Below are 27,312 nucleotides of genomic sequence, written 5' to 3' on the forward strand. Positions count from 1 at the left end.
AAAGCATCGCGGTCAAGAATTCCAGCACCCGGGGAGCCAAGGGCACTATCCATGGCGCCCCTCTAAACCGCCGGCACAGCTATACCATCAAGCATCTGACTCGGGCCTCTTCGAGTCAAAGAAGTCTGAGACTAGCTGCCGCCAAGGAGAGCGAGGACGACGAAGACCAAGAACGTCGCCACCTCGGTCGTTAGCCTGGGACTCATCATCGACTCCGGTTTCCCGTGGTCTTGCGAGAGTAACTAGCGGGGTGCCAGAAGCGCATCCTCTGCGCTTATTGCGACCAAGACCGTAGCCCAAGATCCCGTAATTGCATATTGTTGGTTGCGCAAAGCTGGGACTAGACGGACACGCGAGGGTGAAGAAGCATCTTACCCTCTCGCGACACCGCAGCGCATAATATATCCCAAATACAGCGAGAAATGCGGCCAAACAATATGTCGCAAAGATGCATCAGAAAACGCATCAGAACGAGATCAAAATCCTACCAGCCCCCGCCGATATGCCACCTGCTGCAACATAACCCACGATTGCACTACCTCAGCCTTGGTTCCACTGTTACCTCTGTGCCGTAACGGTATGTGTGGGCGCGATCGTGTCGGACATCATATGCACATGATTCGTGGGTTAATCGCCCGTCTGAGTCCTCTGTTTTTCCAAAAAAAAAATAAGAGTCCCTTCTGGGTCCATGTCAGCAAAAACGACTGTAAGCGGCCTGCGCAGGTAATCCGTACTCTAGTACGCTCTGGGGGGTGTGCTGTAATGTACTTCGCGATCGCGTCTCTGTGACCGTGGTTCCACTTTTGCTGCTTACTACAGCTGGACTGTCTGAAGTTTCTGCCGCTTGAACTGAACTTTTTGCGGCTCCGGGCCAGTGGAAAGAGGATAATAGGGATAATGGAAATGATGAAGATAATAAAAGGATGACGGATGACGAAGACAAGGACGAAGAAAGCGAAAGATCAGTGAGACTAGGATAGTTAAGACCTAACACCAGCCCATCAATAGAGCATATTAGTAAAGAGATGGGCCTGGTAGTAAGATGACTATGAGCCAGACATTTTCAGCTAAGCTTTGTGTTTACACAGAATCACTCTTCTAATGCTGCGTTGGGGACGTGAAGCTAAGGGACAACCCTTCCCCAACGAGAGGGACGCTGTGCCGTCCGAGATGGAAACGGAAGAGGACGATAGTGAGGCGGTATCAAAGTGATTTGAGCGTGGACGCAATATTCGGCGTAGGCGTGGAGCAGGACTACGTCCGACGGTCCTCAACCTCGTCACTGTTCATGCTTGACCCAACGCACCTCCTTGCCCAAAATGAAGCAGCACACCCTGAAAGTTCCATCTGAGGAAGCAGATCACCAACGACTAACAGAGAAAGGCGCAAGAAAAACCCAACTCGTCGTGGGGGGTATTTATTCATACAACTATCACACACGCACTACTCATCACCTCACAGTGATGTGCTGAATCGCAGCCTTCCACTTCTGCTCGTCCGTCCTGCACTTATCGTTAGCACTCCTCATCCGCATACTCAAATCAGAGCGATGAAACTTACTTGTCAAACTTCAAGATCCGCCCGAGAACAGGAACCAACTGCTCCCTCAGCTTATTATCCTTCTGCTCCAAGAACTGCAGCAGGATCGTCTTCAGATACAAGCTATCCGCCGTCGACGCCGACGCACCCCCAGGCGCAGGCGATCCGGTTCCGTTGAGGCCTCCAGACCGACTCGACTCGACCGAGCTTCGCCCCGACGTGACGCTCGCGCCCAGCTTCGCCTGCACCGTCTTGAGCTCCTTGTTCACCTTGTCGAACCGCTGCTTCGACTCCTCCAGCAGCCGCCTGAGATCCGACTTCTGCTTCTCGGCGTCGCGGACCTGCTGCTCCGACGCGTCGAGCGTGGACTGGATATCCGATACCGCCGCGCGCATCTCGTTGACCTCGGCCTCGGCCTTCTCCTCCACAGCCTCGAGCTCCTCGCGCCGCTTGCGCCACTCGCGCTCCTTGCGCTCCAGCTCATCCTTCTCGCCGGAGAGTGTCTTGATGTCGCGCTCCAGGTCGCGGATCTTCTGCTTGAGCTCCTCCGTCTCGCGCGTCTTGCGTCTGGCGAGCGTGCTCGACTCGTCCTCGATACGGTCGCGCTCCTCGATCGCAGCCTCCATACGTGCGCGCATCTCGCGCACCTTGCTGTCGGCGCGCTCGTCCACGTCGGCGAGCAAACCGCGCATGCGCTCCGCCTCGCGGGTCCGTTCGGTAAGGTGCTTCTGGATCTCCGCGAGTTCCTCCTCGAGCGACTCGGACTGTGATCGGGCCTCCTTCAGCTGGATCGTGAGCTCCGCCGTCTGGTCACGCATGCTGCCGAGCAGGCCCTGCGCGTTGGTGTACTGCTGCGTCTTGAGGTCTGCCTCGTCTTGCAGACTCTTCTTCTCCTTCTGCAACTTCTCCATCTCGTCTTCAAGCTCCTTGACCCGTGGGCGGAGCTTATTAGCTTCTTCCTGCACCTTTTGCAGCTCCTGCGCCGCCTTCTCCTGCTTGGCGCTGAGCTCGACCTTCTCGGCCTCGGAGCGGCGGAGGTCGCGGCCCGATACCCTCTGGGCGTCCTCAAGGCGGAGGCGGTTGTTGGTCTCGTTGGTGAGCTTCTCGCGGAGGGACTTGATCTCCGTCTCACGGTCTGCGGCAAGGCGCTGCGTGCGGGCGACGTCAGCCTTGAGGTCCTTCTCCTTCTTCTCAAGGTTGCGGAGCTCAGTGTTCTTGGCCGAGAGCTCGTCCTTGGCGGTCTTGAGAGCCGCAGAGTCTTGACGCAGGCTCTTCATCTCAGGCTGAGCCTTCTGGAGGACTTCACGCAGCTCGGTGAGGTCCTTGAAGCGGCTTTGAGCCAGCTGCTGGGCGGCGCCCAGGTCGGATTGCAGAGTTGAGGACTTGGTCTTGAGGTCGTCGTATTCGCGCTGGAGGTTGTCAAACTCGCTCTGCAGCTTCTCGGTGGCCTTGGCATCGTTCGCGGACGATCCCAGCTCCTTCTCTAGCTCCTCAATCCTGGTCTGCAGCTCCTTCTTCTCGATCTCGAGGTTCTTGATCTTCTCCCTAGCCACCACATGTTCCTGGCCAATGTCGGTCAGCTCGTCTCGCAGGGTGTCAATCTCCTCGCGAAGATCCTCCTCCGTCTTGCGCTGCTTCGTCAACCGCTCAATCTGGGAATCCTTTGTGGAGACCTCCTCCTTCAAGCGGGTGATCTCAGCCTCCAAAGCCTCTGTGTCAGACTCCTTTGAGTCTTCTGCAGGCGAAGGCTGTTCGACGGTGCCTGCCGCAGGTGCTGGAGCAGCAGCAGCGCCGCCCTTCTTCTTCTTTTTGTTCTTCTTGTTGTTCTTCGAAGCACCACCCGCACCAGCGGCAGGGGTCTCGGTTGGCGCAGGGGTTGTTGGTGTAGCAGGCACAGGCTCACTCTGCTTCTCCAGCTTCTTGGTAAGCTCGTCGATCTTCTTCTCATTTTCGGCCTTCTCTTTCTTGACGGTTTCAATCTGGGTATTCAGAGTTGCAATCTTCTTCTCCACTACAGCCTTGGAAGCCAGGACCTCCTTGACTCGCGCCTCGCCCTTGTCAGCCCGCGAGTTTGCCTCGGACAACTTCGATTGAGCGGCCTTGGCGTCCTTGGTGGCAGTCTCGAGCTCTCCCTTGAGCTTGCTCTCGACATCCTTAAGCTGCTTCTGCGAGGTCTCCAGGCGTTCGGTTAGCGTCTTGATCTCAGTGTTCCGGGCGTCGAGTTGGGTCTGGAGGGAGTTCTTGACGGCAGCCTCATCGCGCAGCTCGCTGGCCTCCTTGGTGATCTTCTCGAGGCTCTCGGTAAGATCATCGCTGGACTTCTTGGCAGACGCGAGCTCAGTCTTTAAAGAGGTGACTTCGGTCTTGAGCTTCTCGATTTCCTCCTCCTTGGCAGCTACGTCGGCCTCGTACTTGGGAGCTTCCTCGTCATATGAGAAAAAGTCGCCAGCGTCGTCGGGCTTGTCCTTGCCCGCCTCTGGTTCCTGCGGCTTCTGCTTCGGCGAGAAGATGCCCAACGCCTGCTGCAGGGGCGACTTGGCGGCGTTCGGGTCGGGGGATTTCACAGAGCCATCGTCCTTGGTGTCCGTCGCAGCGTCGACCTGTTCCTTGGTTTCGGCCTTGTCCGCCACGGGCTCAGGCTTAGCAGCCTTGAGCTCCTCGACCTCCTTCTTCAGCGTCTCGACCTCCTTCTCGGCTGCCTCGAACTTCTTCTTGAACTCGTCCTTCTCGACTGAAACGCGCTTGTACTCGTCCATGATCATCTGCTCCTTCTGCTTCAAGGAGTCGAGATACTCGACGAGCGCATCGGGTTCTCTAATCGAGCCGACACTGGTGTGCTCCTTAAGCACCCGCTCGAACGGTTCGATGGAAGTTGCGCGGCCGTGGGCGATCCGGTACGACCGGAGGAGTTCTGGGGAGCGTCAGCGCTGACCTTGCAGCATGAAACATCGCACCCACCAGGATATGTCTTCTCGAGCTTTTCGAGCTTGCGCAGCTTCGTCCGCACCTCTGGAGACAGCTCCGGCGCAGCAGCGGGCGCCGCAGTGGCCGCGCCAGCGTCGCCCTCCTTCTTCTCGTCTCCATTCTGTCCTGCCTCCTCGACCTTCTCCTTCTTCTCGTCGGTCTTGTCCTCCATTGTCGGAGGCTTCGGTGTTCCTGCCCTGCTGGGCTCTTCGCTGTCGTCCAGCACGAATGCCGCCTCGAAGACGGCCGGATCGGGGTTGGACGGGCTGTCGCCGTCCTTGGTGTTGTCCTGGCTGACGTTCTTCTTGGGCCGGGTCCGTCGCGCGGGAGACTGGTTGCCTCGCGACGTCGAGTCCGACCTGCGCGGCGTCCCAGAGTCCGGGCCGAGTGCTTTGCGTGCCTGTTCCTGGCGGGCCTGTTCCTCCGCGATTGTCCGATCGATGGCGCCCTTGATCCTCTGCAGTCCCATCATGTTAGCTGTCTGCAGTCGCGAGGGCACAGTAAAAGGACAACCGGGACGTGATTTGGACAAGTAGATCGAAATCAAAAAAAAAAAAAAAAAAGTTTCCGCTGGAGACGCACCTGGAACATGTTTGCCGATCAAAGGGATGGATGGGATTACCCTGTGACCATGGATTCGTTTATTCTGACGGGAGGGTCGTTCGAAAGAGGGAGCTATGGTCTGTCGACGATGGAAGGGAGCTGCATTATCGGTGGTGGTGGCAAGTAGAGGGATCTCGTAGCGCAATAGCCAAGGGCGAGCAGGAGGTAATCGTCTGGTGATAATGTTCTGGGCCAAGTTGTCGGCGTGCCGTGGCTTGCGAAGGGTATTCAAGGGACAGCAGAGGTCCCTACATACATTTCATTTCACAGGTGTCCTCAGCCAGCTGCGCTGTTCCAGGTGCTCCCCCAAAGTTTGAGGCAGGGTCAGCACGGACGGTGGGGACCTCTCACAAGAGGCCGCGTTAGCGTTCAGCCTCGGCACTAGCCACATTTCGTGCAGCAATTCTCCAGCTGCCAGCAGATGCGTCTGCACAGCGACCAAAATAGAAATCAAGATGCGACCACAGCAGCAGCCCGGATACCAGTTGACGCAATGGCTGTTGAAGTATGTGTCTTCGTGACTCTGCAATTATGTATGAAATGTTGCTGTAGCTAGCTAACGGCGTATTCGCCATAAAATATCCCGCATCCACTTACTTTCCACCCTTGCCCTTGCGCTTCTTGGACCCCGATGCTCCCTGTCTACCCGTGGTCTTTGCGCCAGCTCCATGAACATCGTCATCAGCGTCTTCCTCCTTAATCTCCACGCTCGACACTTCGTCATCAGATGATTTGAACTCCTCGCCGACCGATACGTCACTTGCCGGGGCCCGCGAGCCGAGAACCTCCCTCATAATCCGCTTGCCCTCGTCCATTTCGCCGTTCTTCGCACCGCAGCCCATGCATCTCCAGGTTCCAAGCTCGGAGAGTGACTTCGTGCCGGGGGGCGCCTGGCCGTTGACCAAGCGGCAATGCGCGCAGATGAGTACGATCCTGTTCTTGGACGCCGTCTCGTCCTCTCCGAGGAGAAGATCCATGATGCGATCGTACCAGTGGGACGAATTGACGCCATCAACCTGGACGAACTGTTGCGACTGAGGCGGCGGGGGCGGAACGTGGCCGCCGCTGTAGGCATTGGGGGCGAATTCTTCGCTGGGCTCGGGTCCATTGGGTTGCGGAGATGGAGAGAGGCGTTGCTGCTGGAAACCCTGAGGCATACTCGGAGGAGGCGAGCCAGCGCTGGGACGCTGGATGTTGGCAGTCGGCGGAGGAGGCATGTTGGTACGACCGCCTTCATTCTGCCTAGGAGCTTGCTGCCGCTGCTTCTTCTCCTCGCCGTCTCCGCCTTGCTTCTGCTTCTGCTTCTTGTTCTCGCCGCCGCCATATTTCTCGAGGAGTTCGAGGGTGGTGTCGTACTTTGTGGCGTCTTTGAGCTTCTGGATCGTCTTGGCTCGATCGGCTTGCTGTTCCTTGAGGCGGTTGGACAGGGTATCGATTCGGTAATTGAAGAAGGCCGTGACGGTGGTTCGGGTGAGGTAGATTCTGTTCACTCGTAGTCAGCTTTCCGCGATGCGCAAACGGAGTCCGCGGGGGGACATACACGACCGGACCTCCACAAACGCCAACCCACTCCCACATGCCCATGCCGTTCCATCCCACCACGAGGAAGATGACAATCGAGTAGACGAGGTATGCGAAGGCGAGGTATAGAGACCAGAGGACTCTGATACGGCGAGAGGTGTTGCGCGCGCCGTCAAGTCGGCCCTGGGTATCGGTGATCTTCGCCGAGAGGGCGGAAAGGGTCTTTTCGAAGGAGGCGGGGGAGGAGTCTTCGCCCTGGAGTCGAGGTCAGTCTGTCTGTCGCAAAAGCCGCTGGTCGCGATGCAGGCCAGCGCATGCTTTGGGGGAGGTGTGGACGTACCCTCCAAGGCCAAAAGGACACCATGGTGAAGAAGAAGAGATGCGACCACGTGCCGATGTCAAAGAGGCATTTCCCCAGCTGTTAAGCCAGCAACAACCAGAAATTGAAACGAAAAGAAACAAATAAGAAGGAGGGAAATGTCAAGGAGATTGATGCGATGCAATGCGCAGGTGTAAAGATCAGACGAGCAGAGCCGTGGGAGGAGGCCCGTGGCAGCAGCAGCGATGTTGTAAAAGGAGCGGGAGGCTGAAGGGAAGCCGGGGGTTGGTAGAGATGGTGGTGGTGCTGCTGGCGGCGGTGGTGGTGGTGACGGCAGGCGCAGGTCACGGCCTGAACGGGACAGGTGGAGGGAGCTTCGTAGCCTTCGCTTGTGGTTCTGGAACGAAAAATGCCTGGCGAACAAGGCGCACCTGCCAGCTGTTATGACGCACCTGCCAACCTAGGCGCAGCAGCTGAACCTGCTCTGTTCGGTGGGAGAATGTGGGGCCCAGCTTCTGAAGGGCGCTAACCAAGAGCTGTGTTAGCGCATCGGTGAGCTGTTGGCTCGATCTGCCAGCTGTGGGGTGCCACTTTGGCGACCTCACCGACTTCACCTTTAGGAACCAGGTGAGTTCACCGAGCAGACACCATTGGAAACATGGGTACGCAGAGCTCAAGAACTGAGCAATATCTTAAGGGGCTCTAATAATGCACTAAAGACTATTACTAAGTCTTATCAGAGCTAGTTTCAGTCTCTGTATCTTCTGTCTCAGTATCTCCCATCTCTGCATCTTCCATCTCTGCATCTTCTATCTCTGAATCTTCTATCTGCTCGGGCTCCTGCTCTGGGCCAGTCCCTCCAGCTTTGATCTTGTCAAACTCATGGCCTGGGTGCGTCTTTTCTGCTGTTCAGAAGCACTTGAAGCAGTAGTCAAAATCGCTGCAGATTTTGCAGCGCCGGCGAACTCCCACAACTGGCTGAGGACAAGGGGCAGTTAGCATAGCATGTTAGGGTGGTATTTGGTGGTTACCAGTGAGGGTGAGTTTAAGGCTAAGAACTTACATAGAGCTCACAGCCGTCACAATGGACACCTGTATGGCGGTAGCCTACCTTCCACGGTTTGGGCTTTGGGTTGTCTGACTCCTTCGCCTGCTTGGACATTTCCAAATCTTCAGACTCATTGACTGAGGGCTCTAATTTTTGTATGTGCTCGTCGAGCTCGGTAGGGTCGCCAGGCTTCGAGTTTTCCAGGTTTGAATTCTGGTCGGCTACTTCATTCTCCGACTTGGCTTCGCGAATCCTTTTGATTTGAGCATCAACGAAGGTTTTGGTGGTTTCGTCCCTGTGAAACGCGCAAATATTCTCAGGTGTCCAGCCGTGATTTGTGGCTTTCAAAACCACATCATCGTTCCTTGCCGCCTGGATCAAGGCGGCAATCACTTCCTCATTATCATCCGTGCGACAGGCCCAGTGCAAAGGGGTCCAGCCATCATTGTCCGGGGCGCTGAGTTCAAACCCGTACCCGGATTTTTCTAAGTCAAGACAGATGTCCACAATCTCTAAGTTGTGGCTTAGAACAGCGTGGTGGAGCAAGGAGCGGCCTTGCTTGTCCCTTAGGTCAAGCTTGGGGGCGGCTATTTCGATTAAGGCAGACACCATGTCAGTGGAGCCCATCCGCATCGCGATGTGCAAGGCAGTGCGGCCCTGGCTGTCCAGGTAGTCGACAGATTCCTCTTGGCCAGCTTCGAGGAGCTTGGTAACCAGTTCAATCTGGTCAGAATATATTGCAGCCTGCAGTGGAGTGAAGATGAACGGCGGATTGTCGAGAATCTCTTGGGCGGCGCCTTTCTCGAGAAGAAACTCGGCAACCTCAGCGTGTCCGGCGTATACTGCGACAGTCAGAGCTGTGTGGTATTTCCCTCCAACTGCATTGACGTTGGCACCAAGATTGATGAGCTCCTCGACGAGTTTTCCCTTCCCTTGCGAAGCTGCCATGTAAAGCGCCGTGGGATGAACCCCGCCCCCGGTATTGGGATCGGCACAGCCCTCGGTGGTCCGGTCGAGTAGGAGCCGCGTGATGGCAATGGCGTCCTCTTCGTCACTGGCAACGGCCGCGAGCAAGGCCGTGTCTCCATTGTCGTCTCGAGTTTCTGTGGCGGCGCCAAGAGCAATGAGCTTCTTGATAACACCTCTCTGGCCGTTTCGAACGGCGGTTATGAGCGGAGTTTCGTCGTTGCGTTTTCTGGCGCTGTTCAGGTCTTCCAGGGCGGCACCTGTGTTTTTTGCGTAGAAGGAGTCCAGCAACATCTCCGCAAAGGCTGACTCCCGGTCCCGGATGGCAACGTGCAACGCTGAGCAGTTGTCTTCGTTTTTGTGGCTTACCAGTTTCTCTACAACTTCCTTGCCTAAAAATTGAATAAGGGCCTCACCCACCTCTACCACTCCAGCATACGCTGCATCGTGCAAGGCAGTCTCCCCCTCTGAATGAACAAGCATTGGATTTGCACCATGCTCTAGGAGTACACGGACTGCCTTCCCACTCCCTCGAATAGCCGACAACATCAGGGTCGTATCGCCGTTGTCGTCCACAGCGTCAATCTCAGAGCCATGCTTGAGCAGCCACTCCAAAGCCTTGTGGCGCCCTCTGGCAAAATGAAGGGCGATTCTACCATCATCGGTTCTGGCTTTGAGCGAATCTGGGCCGCGTTCCCACAATAGTTGCAGAAGGTCAACATCGAAGCTGGCGCGCGCCGCAACATGAATGGGAAGCCAATCGTCCACATCAGCCAGCAGAGCATCGACCCCGGCATGGATCAGCAGCTCTGACACCTGGACCTCGCCGCTCTTGCCAGAGTCGGCTGCAAAATGAAAGGCGTTCCAACCCCATCTCCCCTTAACGTCCACATCAATCCCAGGTGTGGTCAAGAGAAGGCTAGTCAGGTCAATTTTGCCATTCAACGCAGCCCAGTGAAGCGGTGCTCGTTCCGAGTCGTCCTTTGCATTGGGGTCAACACCTTTCTCCAGGAGTCGTCTCACGCTCGCCAAATGGCCTTCCGTAGAGGGTGAATCGGATGCTGCCACAAGATTGACCACCTTACGGCTGCTATCCATCTTGAGAAAGGGATCAGCGCCGCGGCTGAGCAAGAGCTCTACAACGCAATCTTCTCCTGCGAGGGCGGCCAAAGCCAGAGGCGTGTTTGCAGATTCGTCCTTGGCATCCACCAGCACCTCACCTCCCTTATCCAGGAGAAGAACGACAATGTCTTTTAAACCGCGTTCAGCAGCGTGATGTAGAGCAGTGCGGTTATCAGCATCGCTATAGCTGGCCAGCGCGACATCATCAACCATGATAGCTGGGCTAGCGGATAGACATTCTTCGACAATTTCGGCGAATCCGTACTGACTGGCGAGCAAGAATACCTCCCCGATGTCGGCGAGCGTCGACAGAGACTCTATGCTTTGGAACATTCGCTTGACCAGGGATCCGACCCTTCCCGAGCGAACTACATAGTATAGCGCGCTATGTTTGTAAATGTCCGGCTCCGGGTTAGCGTTTGCGTCGTAATCCAGGAGAAGTCTCGCGATACTTTCGTTTCCTTGGACACAGGCGACCATAAGAGGGTCCGGTGGAGGCTATCTTGTTCGTCGATGCTTAGGTCTTTTGAGCTTTCACCATCACACCCCATCTTCAACTTATGGAGAAGACGTTTCATAATGTCCAGATGACCGAAATGAGCCGCGACGTGGAGCAGCGTCGCTTCTTCCAATACGTACTGCTGGTCTTTCGTACGTACTTGAGTCTCAGCATTAAATCTAAGAAGATGCTCAACGACGAGTTGGTAACCCTTAGCTACAGCCAAGATAATGGGAGCATCAGTTTCAGTCGCAGCTGGCGGGTTGACATCAGCTTTTCCTTCGCACAAGAGATACAGCACCACCGATGCGTGTCCGTTTTCAACAGCGTGCTGGAGCGGTGTTTTTTGGTCGATGACAGCGTTTACGTTGGCGCCGTATTCAAGAAAGAGTTTCGCCTGACTCTCGTACCCAAACAGCGCTGCCTGGCAGAGCAGGGCATTGAGGGGAAGGGTGTTGAGACGTTCGTGCGACCTGGCATGCTCGAGAACCTTTTTCACAACGTTGTCGTGCCCGTGAGCGGAGGCTTGACGAAGTGCCTCGGAAAGATCGCACAATTCTCTTTCGGTGAAAACACATACGTCAAGGAGATAACCAAGAACATCTTCGTGGCCCAGCCGACTGGCCATGCCGATGGCCTTTTCAAAATCCGTTTTCTGGATCACAGAACTTTCCTTCAGCTTTGTTGCAATGTCGACCAACTTAAGCTGAGAGGCTAACAAGAATGGCGTTGTCCTGGAGAGCGAAGCTATGTCTTCCAGCTTAGATAGTAACACCTTGGTCAGTTCCGGGTGGCTTGGTGCGCAGAGCCGGTAGTGATGGGACCAGAAGCCCATGGCGTAAGGCGCTAAGTCTGAGGGTCCTGGCCGTTGGATGAACGGCAAGTCGTCCAGGGCCTGCTCACCTGGGTTTCGCAACTCTTTCCAGGAAAGATACCCGATCAGAATCGCGGTGATCTGAGCATTTTCTGGTATGGCAGCATCGTGCTGCTGGCTTTCGGCGACTAACTTAAGAAGGCGGGTCTTGATAGTGTCTGCGATAAAGACAATGCCACCATCTTCAAATCTTGTCAAGCCGCCAAAAGCACATGTCATTTCGGCTGCAGCATCCAGAGGTATATCCTCGGGGTCGAACGAGGCAGTGAAGTCTGCGGTGCGGCTGGTGATGGCCACGGCTGTAACGAGTTCAGCGAGTGACAATGGTCGTTGTGCATAACAAAGCCAGCCCACTGCAGTTCTTCCCCACGCGCGAAGACTATTGAAGCACAAAGAAACCTCGTCCTGAAGGGATGGCGGAAGATTTTCTGCCAAGGCCCTGATAGACCCAAGTGAATTAGGGGACGCAATGCTGTTCCTCAGGGTATGAAGCGTCAGCACCAGCTCGGGGATATTCGTACATCTGTCCAGGGCCGCCTGGATTTGGGGTGTAAGAGACAGAAGACCAGGGTTGCATCTGGTCAGTGAGTTCGTTAAATCTTCACTCAGGGGTAGCACTGGTGGCTCTTTCACCAGGACAGGACCTTGCAGACGATAATCGCCGAAAGAATCCAGCACTTCCTGCAGGTCCTCTCGTTCCTGGTAGAATATGGCAACCTTTATCTTTGTATGCCTGTCGGTTTTGAAGATTGCCAGGAAAGCCTCGAGCAGGACGGTCCAGGACTCGTCACACCTGTGCAGGCCATCGATGACAAGGTATAGGGGGCTTTGACCTTCCTTGGTTTCAAGAATCGATTGAAAGATAGTCATTAAGGCAGCCCGTGTCCAGGCAGTTGGGGGAGAAGTCAGCATGGCTTCGTGGATGCCAGCAATCCTCGAGTATCTTGCCGGCTCCTGGTCAAATAGTTGTAATAGCACCGAAGCCAAAAGCTGGGTGGTGGAGGCTCGACGGTAATCAGAGCCGCTGAATGAGAAAGAGAAGTATGCTGCGCATAGGGAACTCTTCTGGAGCTCACGGAAGAGGGCACATGCAATCAATCCCTTGCCGATGCCGCTACCTCCGCTGGTTGTAATGATGCGTGATGACGGATCCTTTATCCAGTTGCGGAATTCCAGGTAGCGGGAGCTCATATCATGCTCCCGGATGAAGAAGTCGAATTTTGTATCCGGGATGACAGATGGAGGTGAGACAGCAGAAATGTCGGAAAGGCATTGTCTGTACGATGAATGGGTCTCTGAGAAGTCCTTTTGTCAGTATATACATATATATATATCTAGCATGAGGCCTCGTGGCCAGTTGTAGAACATGTTAATCTTACCTCTTTGGATAAATTCTGAGATGATAGAAAGCGTTGCGTGCGATCCCGAGAAGCTGCATATGTCCAGATGGCCCAGCTGACGTGGAACATTCAATTCGTGGGCAAGGCCTGTCGTCGCCGAGTATTGGTTGATCACCTTGATAGGTCAGCAGCTGTGAGGGGCTAGGGAACCAACCCAGGCTCGCTTCAGCCAGTATTGTCTGGAGATCCACCGGACTGGAGCTCTTGCTCTCGTCATATTGCTGATAAACATTGATGAGGTGTCTTGGAAACAAGTGCGTGAACTTATCAGAGACGTCCTCAATAAAGATCGAAAAGGTTTTCAGCTGGGTTGCATAGGTCATGGACATAGAAAGAGACGTTGTTGGGGAGGCGAGAAGAATGTTAAACAGCAGATCCTCCCATGAGCTTGCGAGCGTGGATGCGCGATGTGGTGTTGCAAAGAATATCTGCGTGTCAAGTTCTCTTAGAAAATCGTTGAAACTGGATTGGAGGATGAGACTAGATCTTACTAGTCGTCTACACTGCTTGGCAATGCTGCTTCTGTAGGGCTCGGTAGCTTCGGCAATGAGCAGTGCCTGTAGAAGGGTAGAGATGGTTAACACCCTGATAACACGAGATGCCCCTCATTGTACGTCCAGTACCAACTCAACAGACACCCACCTTCTTTACAAGTACTCCCCCAATGTCATGTGCTATGAAGACAATGGGAATGTCCTATTACTATGTGATCAACATGGTCAGAAAAGATTCATTCATGTGGGATTGGTGTCTGCTGGGAATGGACCAGTCAATAGGTAGGCAATGTTACCTCGTTCTTTGCTGAGATGATGGCTCGGAGAAGGACTTTGGAAGTCAGGGTGAGCTCCTCGGGATGCAAAATATCAGCAGCATCGTTGGCTTTCGAGCTATACGAGAATGTGTGGATACGAGTGCAGTGTATCAGGTTTGGTGGTAGTTCCTGAAGCCACATGTATCTCTCCCGTTCCCCAGGCTTGCCTGAGGTCCAAGACTGATAGGGATCTCCTCCGAACCCGTGGACCGCAACGATACTATCAGAAGATGTTAGATTTGAGATAGTGGTTCAGTACTGGAAATAATATACTCTAGAGCAGGATTTGGTGGTTCATGTCGTAAGGTCAACCGAGACAGAATTCGGGACTCCTTTTCTATAAGCTCATCCATCGTGGCAGCCGTTTCCTTGGACAGGTTCTTTGTAGTAGTCAGGGGAGCTTGGAAAAGAAGGGGCTCGAGATATTTGATTCAGGTGAATCACAACAGAAGCAATGGTCTGGGTCGCTGTCCGTTCAAAGTTTCAGCTCATGAAGCTGAGTGGGAGACAATCAAACCCTGAGGTCACAGCAAGAACGTCGTCCGGCGAGGGGGAAACGAGGGACGAGCGACCTAGCAATGGAGACTGCCACTCTCAAAACCTTCTTGCCTGAGGCCCGCATGCATGCTTACCTTCCTTTTCCGTGGCCTGGGTCTGCAGGCCACCTTTTGTGCGATCACCTTCTACCTTAGTTGCCGATACCAATCATACCCCCACCACACACCCCCTTGTCAGCTACCTTACATTTGACGACTGACCACCCTCTTCGCAATACCCCTCTCATTCTTTCTCCCTGCCACGCCCTCTGGATAACTAGTAAGGCTCCCTCCTATATCCCATTTCTCGAAGGTAGACCTTCTCTCTCAGCCAGCACTCAAACGTCCAACCCATCCAACTTTGCAAACGGTATCCAGTCTCATCCTTATTCTCAGTCCATCGTCAAACTTCTCAACATGGCGCAAGACGTAGCTCAACCCTCTACTGGTGGCCCCCAAGATAGTCGAACGGCTGCACTCGCCAATATGAAAGCCAAGCTGGGCCCCCGCAATCCAAACTCATTAGGAGCCGGTCGCACCCTGTCGGCTGCCGCAGAGGCACTACGGAGCCTTTTGGATGAACACAGCAAAACTAGTGTTGATAAAAGTTTGTGTGCCAAGCAACTGAGGGCTCTCGGGAAAAAGCCAGATTTGGTCAACACGAGAAACAAAGAGGAGCGGGACGTGGACACGATGCACCAGTCCCTCGCCATCATGTTCAACAACGACGATGAGGTGCATGCATCCCTCGCTGTCAATGTGGGAGATAAAAGTCACACGGAAGAGTGTATTATCAGAGTTGTTGGCGAGTTCATCCTCGAGAAAACCAGCAAACTTCAGCATTTGCTCGCCCGAGGCCTCTACAAAAGCACCATCTTGCATATCATCCTTGACCCTACCACATACAGTCGAGGATCAACCACTGACACCCAGAGAAGACTTGACTTTGGTCGACTCAAATTCCTCGTCAAATTTCTACTATGGCTCCAACCAGAGCTGCCAACCGTCATGCGGCAGGACGGTACCACCCCTTTGTTTTCCGTCGTCAAATCAGGACTCGTCAAAACCAACGAAGAAGACCCCGAAAGTCTGGATGAGAGTAGTGAGACTGGCAGCAACCCTGAGGAGCAAGAGGATTCCTTCCTGGATGAGAACACCAAGACCGAAATCATCCGGTTCATTTGCAACCAGAACCCAGACGGAGAGGGGGGACCAACAGATCCAATTCGGTCTCTAGCGTTGCTTGCCTCTCACTCAGAAGATCAGGTGTCGAAGGCACAACATGCGGTCCACGCGGCCATCGAGAGCGACTTCAATCTGCCAGACGACATCATTGCAAGGCTGAAGAACATCAGAGTGAACTTCAAGGTGGCCGAGTCTAGCAGGGAGGAGGAAAAGATTTGCCTGGAGGTCCCTGACCGAGTTGGCCGAACGTGTCTTCACCTCGCTCTTACAGCCCCTTTCACAACGAACAGGATTGCCTGGGCTAAACAGCTAGCCAAAGTGCAGCCCAGCCTGCTTAAGCTACAATACAGACAAATCCGAACAGGTGAGTCTGATGCTAAGGGCAGGCCCATCGTCGACTACATGATGCCCCTGCAGTACCTTGTCGAACAGAGAAAACCGACCGGGATGAATGGACACAAAGGCAAGATCAAGGTTGATCTCCCCAAGGAAGTTAGCCTGCTGGACAAAAGGCTGGATAAAGAACTTGACGATCTGGAGGACTTCCTCAAGTGCCAGTGCCTGGAGTCCTTTAGCTACATCACATGCAAAGCCATAATGTACACGAGGCAAAACGGTAAGCTCAGAGACGTCGGTTGGTCCCATATGGCGTAATTAACACAAGACTACCACTAGAGCGAGAAATCTTTCTCACCCTGTCAGAGGAGATGATTTCCAGTGAATTTCTCGAGAACCAGAGAATGCACTACAAACTCGATACATTACTCCAGAGTGTTTACATTGCAAACAACAATGAAGTTCGGTGGAATGATGAGAAGGCATGGGACGAAAAGACCCACGAGATGGTGACGGAGTGGGGTTGCCTGGGCGACACCAACCTTTTCATGGTGTTTCACTGGCTAAAGGACCAGATCCGGGTAAAAAAGGTGTTCGAGGTGGTAGTTGACGAGTTACTCACATCAAAGCTGGGGCACAGTGACATGGCGATTGTCAAGTGCCTGCAGAACCTCGATGTCGAAACTTGGGACTGGCGCCGAATGGACATTCCGGCCAATGTCATCATAGATGCAGCTGGAGACCACGTTAAGTCGCTGTATTTGTATTGCAGCGGGTTGAAGGCAGTGCTGCAGAGCTGGTCAGATACCAGAGGACTAGTGAACCTGAAGCGGGTAAGCATAGTCTATTCCAGATAATCAGCCGCAGATACAGCTAACAACCTATACACTGGTAGCTGGAAAGGGTGGAAGTTGTGATTTATCAGGTAAGCTCACCCGCAAATCGCATCTTCGGTCTTGAGAAGCAGTCTGACGCCTGCTTCCCGATGGCAGGGGCTAGAGTCTAAAGATTGCGTAAGGAAGTTTGCCAAAGACTTCAAGGACGACATGGAGAGAATCCACGAAGAACGCTACAAGGTTGACATTGAAAAAGGCTTGAAGTGAAAACTCGAAGTTGTATGCAAACCGGTTTATGCGCCGAAGACAAATTCGCCGACAAACGACGCAGCATCCAACAACGTCAAGGAAGAGGGCGAATTGGGATTTGAGGAGTCAGTAGAGCCTGTGACATCTAATGTGAACGACCGCTGACTATCCGTATGTTGATAAAGGCAAGATTGGCTCAGGTGCATGGACGAATTTGCTCTACTGATGGATAGAATCGAGAAGGCCAGCGTAGCTCGGTCATTGTCGAGGAGAGGGGAGCGAGCTAGTACTAACCAAGCTATTCACGCACATAGACCCCCAAAGTGAGACCCATCAAGGTGGCTCTCATTGACGATGGCGTGAAGACCAGTTATGACGGTCTGGATGAGATTGTCCACTGCGGCAGGTTTGGATAGGGTAGTGTATCGGGCAGTGCATCTACCACATCGAAAAGGGGCGACAAGAGGAAAGCGGCGAATAACTACCCACTCAACTACAACCACTCCCAAACAGGCCATGGAACGGTCATGGCCTACTTTATCCGCCGGGTGTGCCCTTGGGTCAAGCTTTGCATTGCGAAGCTAGAGTGCCAGGCTAGGTCTGGCCGCAATCAGCCAGTCACCTTTTCCATAGAATCCGCTACCGAGGTCAGTAACCCGGCTTACGGGAGAGAGATAGCTGATCACATGGCTAACTCCAAATCTGCTCACTACGCAGGCGATCAAATGGGCAGTGAACGAAAAAGTGGATATCATCTCGATGAGTTGGGCAATCGACCAGAGCGACTCTATCCAGAAGACCCAGGAGGCCCAGGAGACCCAGTTGCGCGAGGCCATCACAATGGCTGAGGACCATGGAATTCTTCTCTTCTGCGCCAATCCGGACAAGAACAAGCCGGGCAACTTACCATACAAAAGCAACAAGACCTACCCCAAGTCGTTGGTGTCCGAGCAGACGCTGTTCTGCATCGGCGCGGCAACCCCAGAAGGCAAGCCCTGGGAACGGATACATCAAAGCGATCAGTCATGCGACTTTATTCTCCCCGGGGTCAAGCTCCGAGTTGACATCCCTGAGTTAGTCACCACCAGTAAGCGCCAAGGGGCGGGGAAGCCACCCAAAGAGTGGCACGACCACAGCGGCAGCTCCCTCTCGTGCGCGCTGGCGGCGGGGCTGGCCGCCATGGTCTTGCACTGCACCCTAGTCAACGGCCTCTTGCCTGATGGTCCAGAATGGACGTGGCTCAGAAGTCGCGACGGGATGCGCAAGGCCCTTCAAAATATCAGCGAGGAACCTGCCGATGAAAGGGGCCTCTGGTTGCATGTGCGTAGCGTGTTTGGAGAGGCCGCGAAGACAATTGACAGCCACCAAAAAATGATGCGGGACGCCTTGCGCAACAATGTGGTGGAAAAGCTCCTCAGAGGGTCCCCGAGACTGAGCGGCGATGGTCCAGGGGATTCTGAGCCTGCTCCGCGTCTATTGAAGAAACGGGCAACGATCAAAGATGAGAAATGGTAGGAGTCCCGCGGAGGAGGGGGGGTGGGATGATAAACACACTAGTGTCGCAGCAATCAATATCACACTTCCACAGAGTACAGCTCGCAAGGCTGTCGTATTATGCCGCGCTGACGATGCAGCAAGCGATGGCCTGTAAGAAACCCGAACCCATGCAGCTGGACTGCAGCCAAGCAATGACATCGAGAAGACCAATCATGATGCATCAACTTCCCTTCCTGTGGTGATACGGCATTCGCGTCCGGGGCTGGCGTAGTAACACACCTTGGGGGATTCGCTTCAAATATAATTACCGGACAATTACGCAGCTGTACCGCCCACCCTGCTAACTCGCAAGTCCAATCGAGCAAGCTTGGCAATCATGGATGGCTGGGACGACGACGACGACTCCCACTTCGAGGGGGTTCAACCTATTATCATCCTTGACGATGACCGTGCTGTCAAGAAGGGAGCGGAACTGAAATTCGAATTTGTTGGCACAGACTCTAGCGAGTTCAACACCGACAATATTATCGACGAGGGCATTGGAGGTGGCGCCCTGAGGATTCAATGGGACACGACCAAGGTCGTCCACGGCAAGTTAAAACCTGACGGTCCGCCCGCCACGCTGATCGTCTTCCAATTCGTGTTCTTACCACACAGAAGCAACAATCGTTTCAAGAATACCACCATCACCGTCACCTTCTCGGCAGGCAAGGTCCTCAAAATTTCGCCCGACAATCAGTGGACGACGCTCCCGTCTGAGAGGCAACAGGAACGTAGCCACACCATCAGTCCGGGCATTGAAGCTGCGCTCGGCCCCGCGAAGGCCACGACTTCCTACACCTGGCAACAAAAAGAAACAGAAACCATCAAAGGGCACGCCAAGGTCACGGGCGAGATCACGGGCCGACCTTACAAGTTGGGAAGCGCGAAGAGGAAGAAAGACATGGTTGTCTGGACCTTGTCCGAGGACAGTCATGCCAAGACCGGTCTTCCCAGCCTGCTGGAAACGGCCTTGCTGTTGCAGCGGAAGCCGACTGAAGAGCAGCCGCTTGACGAGGAGTTCACAGCATCTATCAAAATCCACGGGGATGTGAATCGGTCGGCGGCGTTCGAACATAAGTTGCGGAACATTGGAAAATTGATGTCTGGAGGCACGAGAGAGGGCAAAGACATTGTTTTCCGTCCTCCGGCGGTAAACAGGGGTACGGCGCAGAATCGTGAGAAGTTGGAGGACGAGGATTTGGAGGCGTATCGGCATCTTATTTCTGTCCGAGAGTGGGAAAACCCGGGAGAGGAGGGTGGACCATCGCCGAGCGACAAGTCGGCCAATGCACCTCCCCAGGTACAACCACTGACTCCAGCGTCGGTGCCGACAGCCGTGCCAACATTCACCACAGCACAGAACAGCATCCAGGTATCCAAGATGGCTGAAACTGACAAAACTGCGGCCAGTCTCGCCAAATTGACGTTGCCAGACACGCCGATAACCCCGACGGCTCAAGGCGTGCCCCTTCAAAACCACGTCAGGGAAACCACCGAGATAGTGAATGTGGAGAGCGAAAAACTTCCCAACTTGCGGGAACAGCTTCGCCTCGTCAGGGCGGAAGCAAATTGGGTTGTCCGCGTCATCGACCTACTAGCGGAAGAAAGAAGACTTTTGGACAGGATTGGGCAGCTGGAATTCCAAGGGGGCGCGACAAATGAGGCGGAAAGTTGATGGATGGAGGCGTAGGAGAAGACAGTCAACCGACTATTGTTTTTCTTAGCCCTAAATGCGCACATTTCATCTGCAAACTTCTTGTCTTCACGCTCGATCTTGTCATAGACGGCCTTCGGCGCGCCAGCTTTATCTTTCAGCTACTTTACGACGGAACGAGGTTCGTTGTAGTGGCCCCAGATTTCCCAGATTTATTCGAGAGACTGCCTAATTTTCCTCTGTTTGCGTGGATATATCTCTTGTGCAGTTAGAGAGACGATAATAGGATCAGTGCTAATACTAATAACAATGGCGGCGACGACGAAAGTAAGGTGGAGTATGTGACCAGAGGAAGATTAGTCGCTTCAGCAGAGGAACATGGGCTCTCTTGTGTAATCAATGATTTGGGGTCGGTCTCTTCCTGTGGGTTGGGGGACTTGGGGGCGGTTTCTGATCTCATTATGAGCGGTTGGTTCGGGTGCTTGATTGAAAAGGATCTGGTGATGGTGAAGCAGAAATTCATGAATTGCTGTGAGAAAATGATAACGAGAAGCGCACTTGGGTGTTTCCTCTCTTATAATATGGCACTGGTGCAACCCATCGGCCTACTTGGCGGCTATCAATGAAATGGTTCATTAACAAAGGCCATGGGTCAACCCTTTCAGTGTTTGCTGAAGCCTCATCGCTTTTGATGGCAGGTCTTTGTTGCTAGATTGTCAACATCTCTTTCCAGAGCACCAGAATGAGATGCATAGGAGTCGCTGTATGTCACTCAGGTGGTGATGATCTTTATCCGTGTTGTTTGGACAATGGGTTGTTCCCTAGGACAATATGCCCTTCAAGTGCAGCGGCATTGAAGAGCTTGCAGGTTCCCCAGCAAGACAGCTTCAAACTTCCAGGAACTTTCAGTATATAGGTACCAACTCAAACTCTCCCCAAATGCTCAAATGAATTCTTGATAAAATCTTTCACAACAGCAGACCGATAACCTGACGAATCACACTACAATAATGGATTGGAATGCCCACCTCGAGTTCCTCAGAGAACTCATCATCTCCGCAGCCATCCTCACTTTCGGACATTACACCAACACTATTCCGTTAACGTCCTTCCTCGGCGTCTCAAGCCCAAATTATATCCTCCCCCCACTATTCGTTCTGATCGGCCACCTCCTCTGGCACATCTTCGCCCCGGACGCTCGTCCGGAGGATCCCACTGAGTACCTCATTCTCGCGCGGGCGTACTTCTTCAACTTCGCGATACTGATGTGGGCCCTCTTTCTTTTCCCATTTCTCTTAGTCGCTCTAGTCTCTGCTATAGGTCTTGTGCTGCCGTTCGTCGTTTTATGGGCAGTTTACCGATGTTTCAGACCTGAACCTGCGTCAGAGGTCGACGAGTTTGGATGGAGGCACGATGTCAATACCACTAGACTGAGGGAGCCCTACGCTTTGGATGAGTTCCCTGAAGATAACGTGTTTTTGAGGCATGGATTTTCCAATCAGTAACGAACATCATTTCTTGACAGTTTTAATCAATTGTATGCCAACTTCGTTTGACGTTGCGCTTTAATTTCACGGTGCCTGTGCCTGCCGCACCTCAAGACAACTATCGCCGCTCTCGGCTCCGACTTCAAGGGCGGGCTTCTCACCTCAAGTGAATTGAAAGTCGACTTCAGGTGCCTCAAGATCCAGGACGCGTCAGGTTCGCGTTATGCAGCCACGAGGTGGCTACCCACCACCAAATTCACCATCACCAAAGCCGCCTCCTGCCCGACATCCCAGGCACAAACCTCCTCACCTTGGACGACCTTCAATTCACCACGCAATGGCTTCAGACCGCTCTCCTTCTTCTTTCCTCCTATTTAATCCACCTCCCCGATCCCATCTCAGACTTTCTCCTTTTCTCTCTATAACGAAAACAACCTCACAGACTCAAGTCTTCAGTCTTGTTCTGTTACCACCAATCGACATTCCTTCGGGCTGGACCCGTCTCATACGCATCCTTCCCCTTCCTATCGGGACCATCCCCAAACCAAACTGCATTCTCAGTGTCTTCTTTCCGCCTGACCTCAACTTCATTCGTTACAATGGTGTCCTTGCGCGACATCCTCCCGTTCAGCACAAAGGTCTGCGTGATGAAGCGTGTCCGCTCAGACGGCAGCGTCGAGCTGTACTGCGAGCGGCCCACCAAGGCAAACGCCAGCCGGTACGCCTGTGACCCGAAAGCTCATTTCGTTGTCCATCACCACTGACCAAATCAGGAACGAGTGCATTGAATGCCTTCCAGTTGAGGACTGTCCAGAGATTTACGGCCTGGACCCGACTCCTGTCTTTGCTACCTCCAAGCGCGAGTACTACACCGTGGATGGACAACTCTACTCGCGCCCCGCTCAGGAGCCTGCGCGTTCCTCGCAGTCGTCCAACAGCTCAAGCAGTTCTCGGGATCGCAATTACGAATCGAGACAATCTCACAACTGGTCCACAGCACCCTGCTTGCGACCAGGAAACCCCGTCACCGATAACTCGACGCGCATTTCGAACGCAGGAAACAACCGACACACAGAGCGCCACTCAAGCCGCTTGTCCAACAATGGCTTCATCCTGAACGGCAATGGAAACACAACCAACTTCCACAATAACCGCACGCACCTCAACTATTCGGGCAATGCCACTTCCTCCTACCATGAGAATCGCCGGTACAACACCCACTCCGCGAGCCAGGATCGTCGCCCCAGCCCAGATGTCGAACAGCGCACCAGAGACTATTCTCCTCCCCGCGAGCGTACCCGCGAGTGCTCCGACTTCTCCGCCGCCGAGCAAGCCGCCTGGGAGGAGCGCCAGTGGCGAAAGCTTCAGGAGGAAGAGTACGCGCGGGACAGATCGCCTTCGCCTTGCTATGACTACAAAGATGACCGCAACGACCGTGGATGGCGAGAAGATCGCTCCCACTCGAGACACCGCGAGGAGAGCCGCGGAGGATTTTCAACCGTGTACTACGACTGCGAAGACGACTGTGACGATCGCTCCCGCTCCCGCTCCAGACGTCGCGAGGACAGCCGCGGAAGAACTCGTTCCACTTACTACGACTACGATGACAGCCGTGATGAGCGCAAAGAGCGTCCTCGCTTTAGCCTTCGCGAGCGCAGTCGTCGTGAATACAGCCGCGCAACATCTCCTTCTCCTTACTCTGACCACGAAGACAACAGCAGCGATCGTGATGAGCGCGAGCGCGATGAACGCCCCCGCTCCCGCCGCCGTCAGCGCAACGATTCGATCGAGGTCCTCGACTCCCGGCTCATCTACGCTGGCAGTGGTGAGTTTCAGGGTGGTGATTGGATCTACGCCACCCAGAGGGAATACAGCGCCGATGGCGGCCTAACCTACGTGGGCGAGGGTCGCTACGACAGCGATGGCAGGGAGCATAGCCTCTGAAGAAGAAAGATGCGAGAGAGGATTCGGGTGTGATTCTGGTTTTTACATGGTAATGAGCGCGCGGCATGACAGCAAGGCGTTGGTAGGAAAACGCGTGGTAAACAGACGCATGGAGCGTGAATTGGTTTGACATGGCATGGTATTAGCTTGGAGTTTTCGGTTTCTTTTGTACTAGGGTTGCGGAAGAAGGGCCTTGTTCTGGCATGTCGTCGAGTCTGAACAATCTGAGCTGGTCTCGATAAAAGAACGCAGATACGATGATGAATACGGTAGCTAGACATTAACACGGGAGCAATGACTCTAATAACGCAATCTGGCCTGGTTATCACTTCGCTGTTCTTATAAGGTTGGATGGCATCACCCCGGGACGAGAAGAAAAGGTATGCTTAAATGAAGCGACAGGCGATAAAGGCGAGCTCATAAGTTTGGGGGCAGATAAGCAGCATGCAGGCAAGTGGACGTAACTAACCCTAGCTCATCTTAGGTAATGGCACGACGTTGCAATCATACATCATCACATCTGCATTTGTTTATTGCAGCTGCGGGGGAATGAAACCTTGAAAGGTAAACATCTCAGTCTCAAAGTTGACCCATCTGGAATTGTTTCGTCTCGATCCAGTGCTCGATGCCACCGACAGCTCCTCACTATCTCATACACTGACAAGTTTGCCCTTCGCTTCGACGGTTATTTCCACTCTCTTCAGATCATACCTCTGCTGGTACACTGCCCACCTTCTTACAACCCTTCACAAACATGGCTGAGACGGCTCCGTCCTCGAACGAGGTCCCCAAGCTACCGCGTGGCCTCAAGAGCCCCGTTCACCCTGAAATAGGCTGGAATCGTCTGGGGAAAGGAACCTGGTTCCACGGACGACCAGAGACGGACGTCTACAAATTGCTCATCGACGCTTACCGGCTTCGCATGGACGACAGGTGGGACGTCGCCAAGGTCAAGGAGCCCGACTCTCTCTACGCCCCCAGGGCCACCGACGGCAAGGAAGGATTCCGCATCTTCCTGGACAAAGCAGAAAATACCAAGTCCGACGAAGGCAAACCCATGTTGCCGACGTGGTGGAATGCGGAGAAGCGCAAAGAGTGCGAGGCTCTCGGCGACGACACGACGCAGTGGACCAGCTTGGCGAAGAAGGTCAAGAAATGGGACATTCACATCCACTACGACGACATGGCTTTGGCTATGCAATTGCGGTGCGTGGGTGAGAAGGTCTATAACCCTTTGGTAGACGGGAGAAGGATTGCCAAGCTTCCGGACTATCTGTTTGAGGGGGATTCGGACAACGAATTTGATGAGTTTGATTCTGACAGTGACGAGTGGTACACTGATTCCGATTGAAATGAAGGGCGCTCCGATAACGGGATGATGGTCGAGAACCTCTATTATTCTTCTTCCCTGTTTGTGATAGATATGATACTTTTATTTCTCAAAACATGGAGCCAGCGGCAGCGCGTTGCTTTTACAGGCTCGGAACGTCCCCGATGCCAAGCATGACGGAACTCCTACGGCCCACAAAGCCAAGCATCGCCGGAGCCACAAGCAGGATATGAATGCATACTTCTTTATATATTGGTTGGTTCATAAGAAATAGATCATCAACCAGGTATGCTGCAGACGTTGGTGTGTACATGTCCGTTCAAGTCTCGCATTTCGCCAGCCAAGAAACCTGGTCATGGTTTCGATGGAAGGCAGATGAAAACACTCCTCCCGCCTCGATTCACACCAAAGTAACCAGTTCAAAGTGAGATGAGATCACGTGAATCATATCAGATGGGAGTCCTTACACTCTCCAATAATTTACAAGGGTGGTAGCAGGAATTCCTGTGTAATACGAACTAACGAGTAGCTACGACATTGCCGTCATCGGTTGGCTCCAGCATCCCATAACATATCGGCTGGGTGCAAATCGCTTCCGAACCCGTTTCTCAGCTTCCGCTTACAACCATCGCCGATGGATGTTGCGTCTTGGCCCGACAGAGGTCCCGCTTGAAGGGCTCAAGATCGGTTGTTTGTCCCGGAACGGCAAGCTTCGACCGCCGAACGTCGGAGTAGTCCAGCGGGTTGCTCCGTGCCAGCCAGATGGATGTTGTAAGTCGCGCTATAAAACCAAAAGAAAAGACAGTTGAAGTAGCGATTACTTAGAACCATGTTAGCAGTCTTTTGTTTGTATATGGATAATCCGCCTGGCTTCCTGAGGCCTTCGTCAAGCTCTTCATCAACATGCATGTAACGAAAGTCAATGCGGCGGCCTTCGTGCTCTTGGGAGCATCGACTTTGACACAGGCTGCAGGCAACCAGACAAACTTCGTCCAAACAATCCAGGACGAAGCTCTTGGTGCCCTTAAGAAAGCAGAACCTAATGCAGTACGGAATAGGAACAGTACCTGTACACTGGAGACCGCAGGAGTGCGGAGAAACTGGTAAGTCATGCTACCCGAAATAGTGAACCGTGACGGCTTTCCTGACGTCAAATTCTATAACAGGGATGATTTGGATGCAGACCAAAGGAAAGAGTACATCAGCGCCGTCAAGTGTCTGCTTTCTTCTCCGTCTCGAACAGACCCAGCTCTGAACACCGGGGCCCGTGTGCGCTACGACGACTTCGCTGCGCAGCATATAAATCAGACCATGAGCGTTCACGTAACTGGAAACTTTCTCACTTGGCATAGACATTATGTCTGGTCTTACGAGCAAGCTCTCCGTAACGAGTGTGGCTACTCTGGCTACCTTCCGGTAAGTCATCTTCCGTAATAGGTAGTCCGCCTTGACCCTAGACTAACAGCTCGCAGTACTGGAACTGGTTCTCACATCAAGACGACTTGAGAAAGTCTCCAGTGTTTGATGGTTCAGAGACCAGCATGGGCTCCGACGGACTCTTCGTGCCGCATAACGGGTCCATCGGTTCCGCCGGTCTGCACATCCCTTCCGGTCTGGGAGGCGGCTGCATCGCCACTGGACCTTTCGCCAAGTACGTTGCAGATAGCTCACCTCGTGTATCTTTGGTAAAAGATTAACACCTCTCAGTTTGTCTGCCAACCTTGGCCCGGTCCAGCCTCAACAAGATGGCATTGTCGGCGTCGGCACCGCCGACAAGCTCCGCTACAATCCGCACTGCGTGAAACGAGACCTCAGCAGTTGGCTCGCGACGCGCATCTACACCGAAGACGCCTTCCTCAACGCCACTGTCCGCGACACGGCAAGCGACATCGCCAGCTTCCAATCCGAGATTGACAGCCAGAGCGCGGGGCTCCCGGGCATCCATGCCGGCGGCCACCAGACCATCTCCGGTTCCAACTCGGACCTCTACTCGGGTGTTGTTGACCCTGCTTTCTACCTGCATCATACTATGGTTGACCGTATGTACTGGCTCTGGCAAGCGCTGCACTACTCTCAGGCCAAGACAATCTCCGGCACCATTACGTTCGGGAACAGCCCGCCCAGTCGGAACGCTACGCTGGAGGATATTATTGAGCTGCCCTTTTTGGGCGTGAAGCCTGCGACTCTTGGAAGTCTGTTGGATACACTAGATGGGCCCTACTGTTACATCTACGCATAGACATCCAGGCTATGTGGTAGATCTTCGTTGCGAGTTTCATCATAGAAAGCAATGAATCGTGGGGTGGACAAAAAGATGAGACAAGGATACGAACGACTACAGTCATAATCCGAAGACGAAAATGGAGGAAACAGTAAACAGGATGACTAAACAGAACAAAATGCTCAATAGTATGCCGAGTCTCGGCCCGCTTAGTTATACGCATCCCTCCTAACGGTGAAGCTCCTAAAGTGACTGACCCATGCATGCCGATCCGGGTCGTTGGTAACGGTAACATCCGTATAATTGGTCTTCAAGATCGTTCCAATGTT

The 27,312-nt window shown here is 53.7% G+C and overlaps 9 protein-coding genes across 9 annotated transcripts; 6 read left to right on the forward strand and 3 right to left on the reverse strand.

The window, feature by feature from the left end:
* Nucleotides 1-1,450: 1,450 nt before the first annotated feature.
* ATG23 (Autophagy-related protein 23) lies at nt 1,451-5,094 on the reverse strand (the record flags this gene model as incomplete). The annotated part of the gene is made up of 4 exons (XM_032032635.1): nt 1,451-1,502; nt 1,561-4,450; nt 4,498-4,960; nt 5,086-5,094. The coding sequence occupies 4 exons, from the start codon at nt 5,092-5,094 to the stop codon at nt 1,451-1,453; spliced, it is 3,414 nt and encodes a 1,137-aa protein (XP_031887799.1).
* Nucleotides 5,095-5,699: 605 nt separating this feature from the next.
* On the reverse strand, nt 5,700-6,991 carry LNPK (Endoplasmic reticulum junction formation protein lunapark; the record flags this gene model as incomplete). The annotated part of the gene is made up of 3 exons (XM_032032634.1): nt 5,700-6,588; nt 6,647-6,882; nt 6,968-6,991. The coding sequence occupies 3 exons, from the start codon at nt 6,989-6,991 to the stop codon at nt 5,700-5,702; spliced, it is 1,149 nt and encodes a 382-aa protein (XP_031887794.1).
* Nucleotides 6,992-7,855: 864 nt separating this feature from the next.
* Nucleotides 7,856-12,646, reverse strand: ANK2-0-1 (Ankyrin-2; the record flags this gene model as incomplete). The annotated part of the gene is made up of 4 exons (XM_032032633.2): nt 7,856-7,924; nt 8,010-10,580; nt 10,742-11,754; nt 11,977-12,646. The coding sequence occupies 4 exons, from the start codon at nt 12,644-12,646 to the stop codon at nt 7,856-7,858; spliced, it is 4,323 nt and encodes a 1,440-aa protein (XP_031887793.2).
* A 2,249-nt stretch (nt 12,647-14,895) lies between these two features.
* CGGC5_v011496 (uncharacterized protein) lies at nt 14,896-18,323 on the forward strand (the record flags this gene model as incomplete). The annotated part of the gene is made up of 6 exons (XM_066152536.1): nt 14,896-16,003; nt 16,063-16,556; nt 16,619-16,648; nt 17,123-17,214; nt 17,263-17,455; nt 17,526-18,323. The coding sequence occupies 6 exons, from the start codon at nt 14,896-14,898 to the stop codon at nt 18,321-18,323; spliced, it is 2,715 nt and encodes a 904-aa protein (XP_066008192.1).
* A 358-nt stretch (nt 18,324-18,681) lies between these two features.
* Nucleotides 18,682-20,022, forward strand: CGGC5_v011497 (uncharacterized protein; the record flags this gene model as incomplete). The annotated part of the gene is made up of 1 exon (XM_032032631.1): nt 18,682-20,022. The coding sequence occupies one exon, from the start codon at nt 18,682-18,684 to the stop codon at nt 20,020-20,022; it is 1,341 nt and encodes a 446-aa protein (XP_031887791.1).
* A 989-nt stretch (nt 20,023-21,011) lies between these two features.
* On the forward strand, nt 21,012-21,506 carry CGGC5_v011498 (uncharacterized protein; the record flags this gene model as incomplete). Its single annotated transcript, XM_032032630.1, has 1 exon — nt 21,012-21,506. One exon carries the CDS (start codon nt 21,012-21,014, stop codon nt 21,504-21,506), a length of 495 nt encoding a protein of 164 aa, XP_031887798.1.
* Nucleotides 21,507-22,087: 581 nt separating this feature from the next.
* CGGC5_v011499 (uncharacterized protein) lies at nt 22,088-23,432 on the forward strand (the record flags this gene model as incomplete). Its single annotated transcript, XM_032032629.1, has 2 exons — nt 22,088-22,206; nt 22,262-23,432. The coding sequence occupies 2 exons, from the start codon at nt 22,088-22,090 to the stop codon at nt 23,430-23,432; spliced, it is 1,290 nt and encodes a 429-aa protein (XP_031887797.1).
* A 754-nt stretch (nt 23,433-24,186) lies between these two features.
* Nucleotides 24,187-24,783, forward strand: CGGC5_v011500 (uncharacterized protein; the record flags this gene model as incomplete). The annotated part of the gene is made up of 1 exon (XM_032032628.1): nt 24,187-24,783. The coding sequence occupies one exon, from the start codon at nt 24,187-24,189 to the stop codon at nt 24,781-24,783; it is 597 nt and encodes a 198-aa protein (XP_031887796.1).
* An 882-nt stretch (nt 24,784-25,665) lies between these two features.
* orsC-0 (Tyrosinase-like protein orsC) lies at nt 25,666-27,001 on the forward strand (the record flags this gene model as incomplete). The annotated part of the gene is made up of 4 exons (XM_032032627.1): nt 25,666-25,865; nt 25,929-26,178; nt 26,235-26,413; nt 26,470-27,001. 4 exons carry the CDS (start codon nt 25,666-25,668, stop codon nt 26,999-27,001), a joined length of 1,161 nt encoding a protein of 386 aa, XP_031887795.1.
* Nucleotides 27,002-27,312: the final 311 nt, after the last annotated feature.

This window comes from Colletotrichum fructicola, assembly GCF_000319635.2.
Source record: "Colletotrichum fructicola Nara gc5 chromosome Unknown KSG_Nara_v1_contig06, whole genome shotgun sequence".
Lineage (NCBI taxonomy): Eukaryota > Fungi > Ascomycota > Sordariomycetes > Glomerellales > Glomerellaceae > Colletotrichum > Colletotrichum fructicola.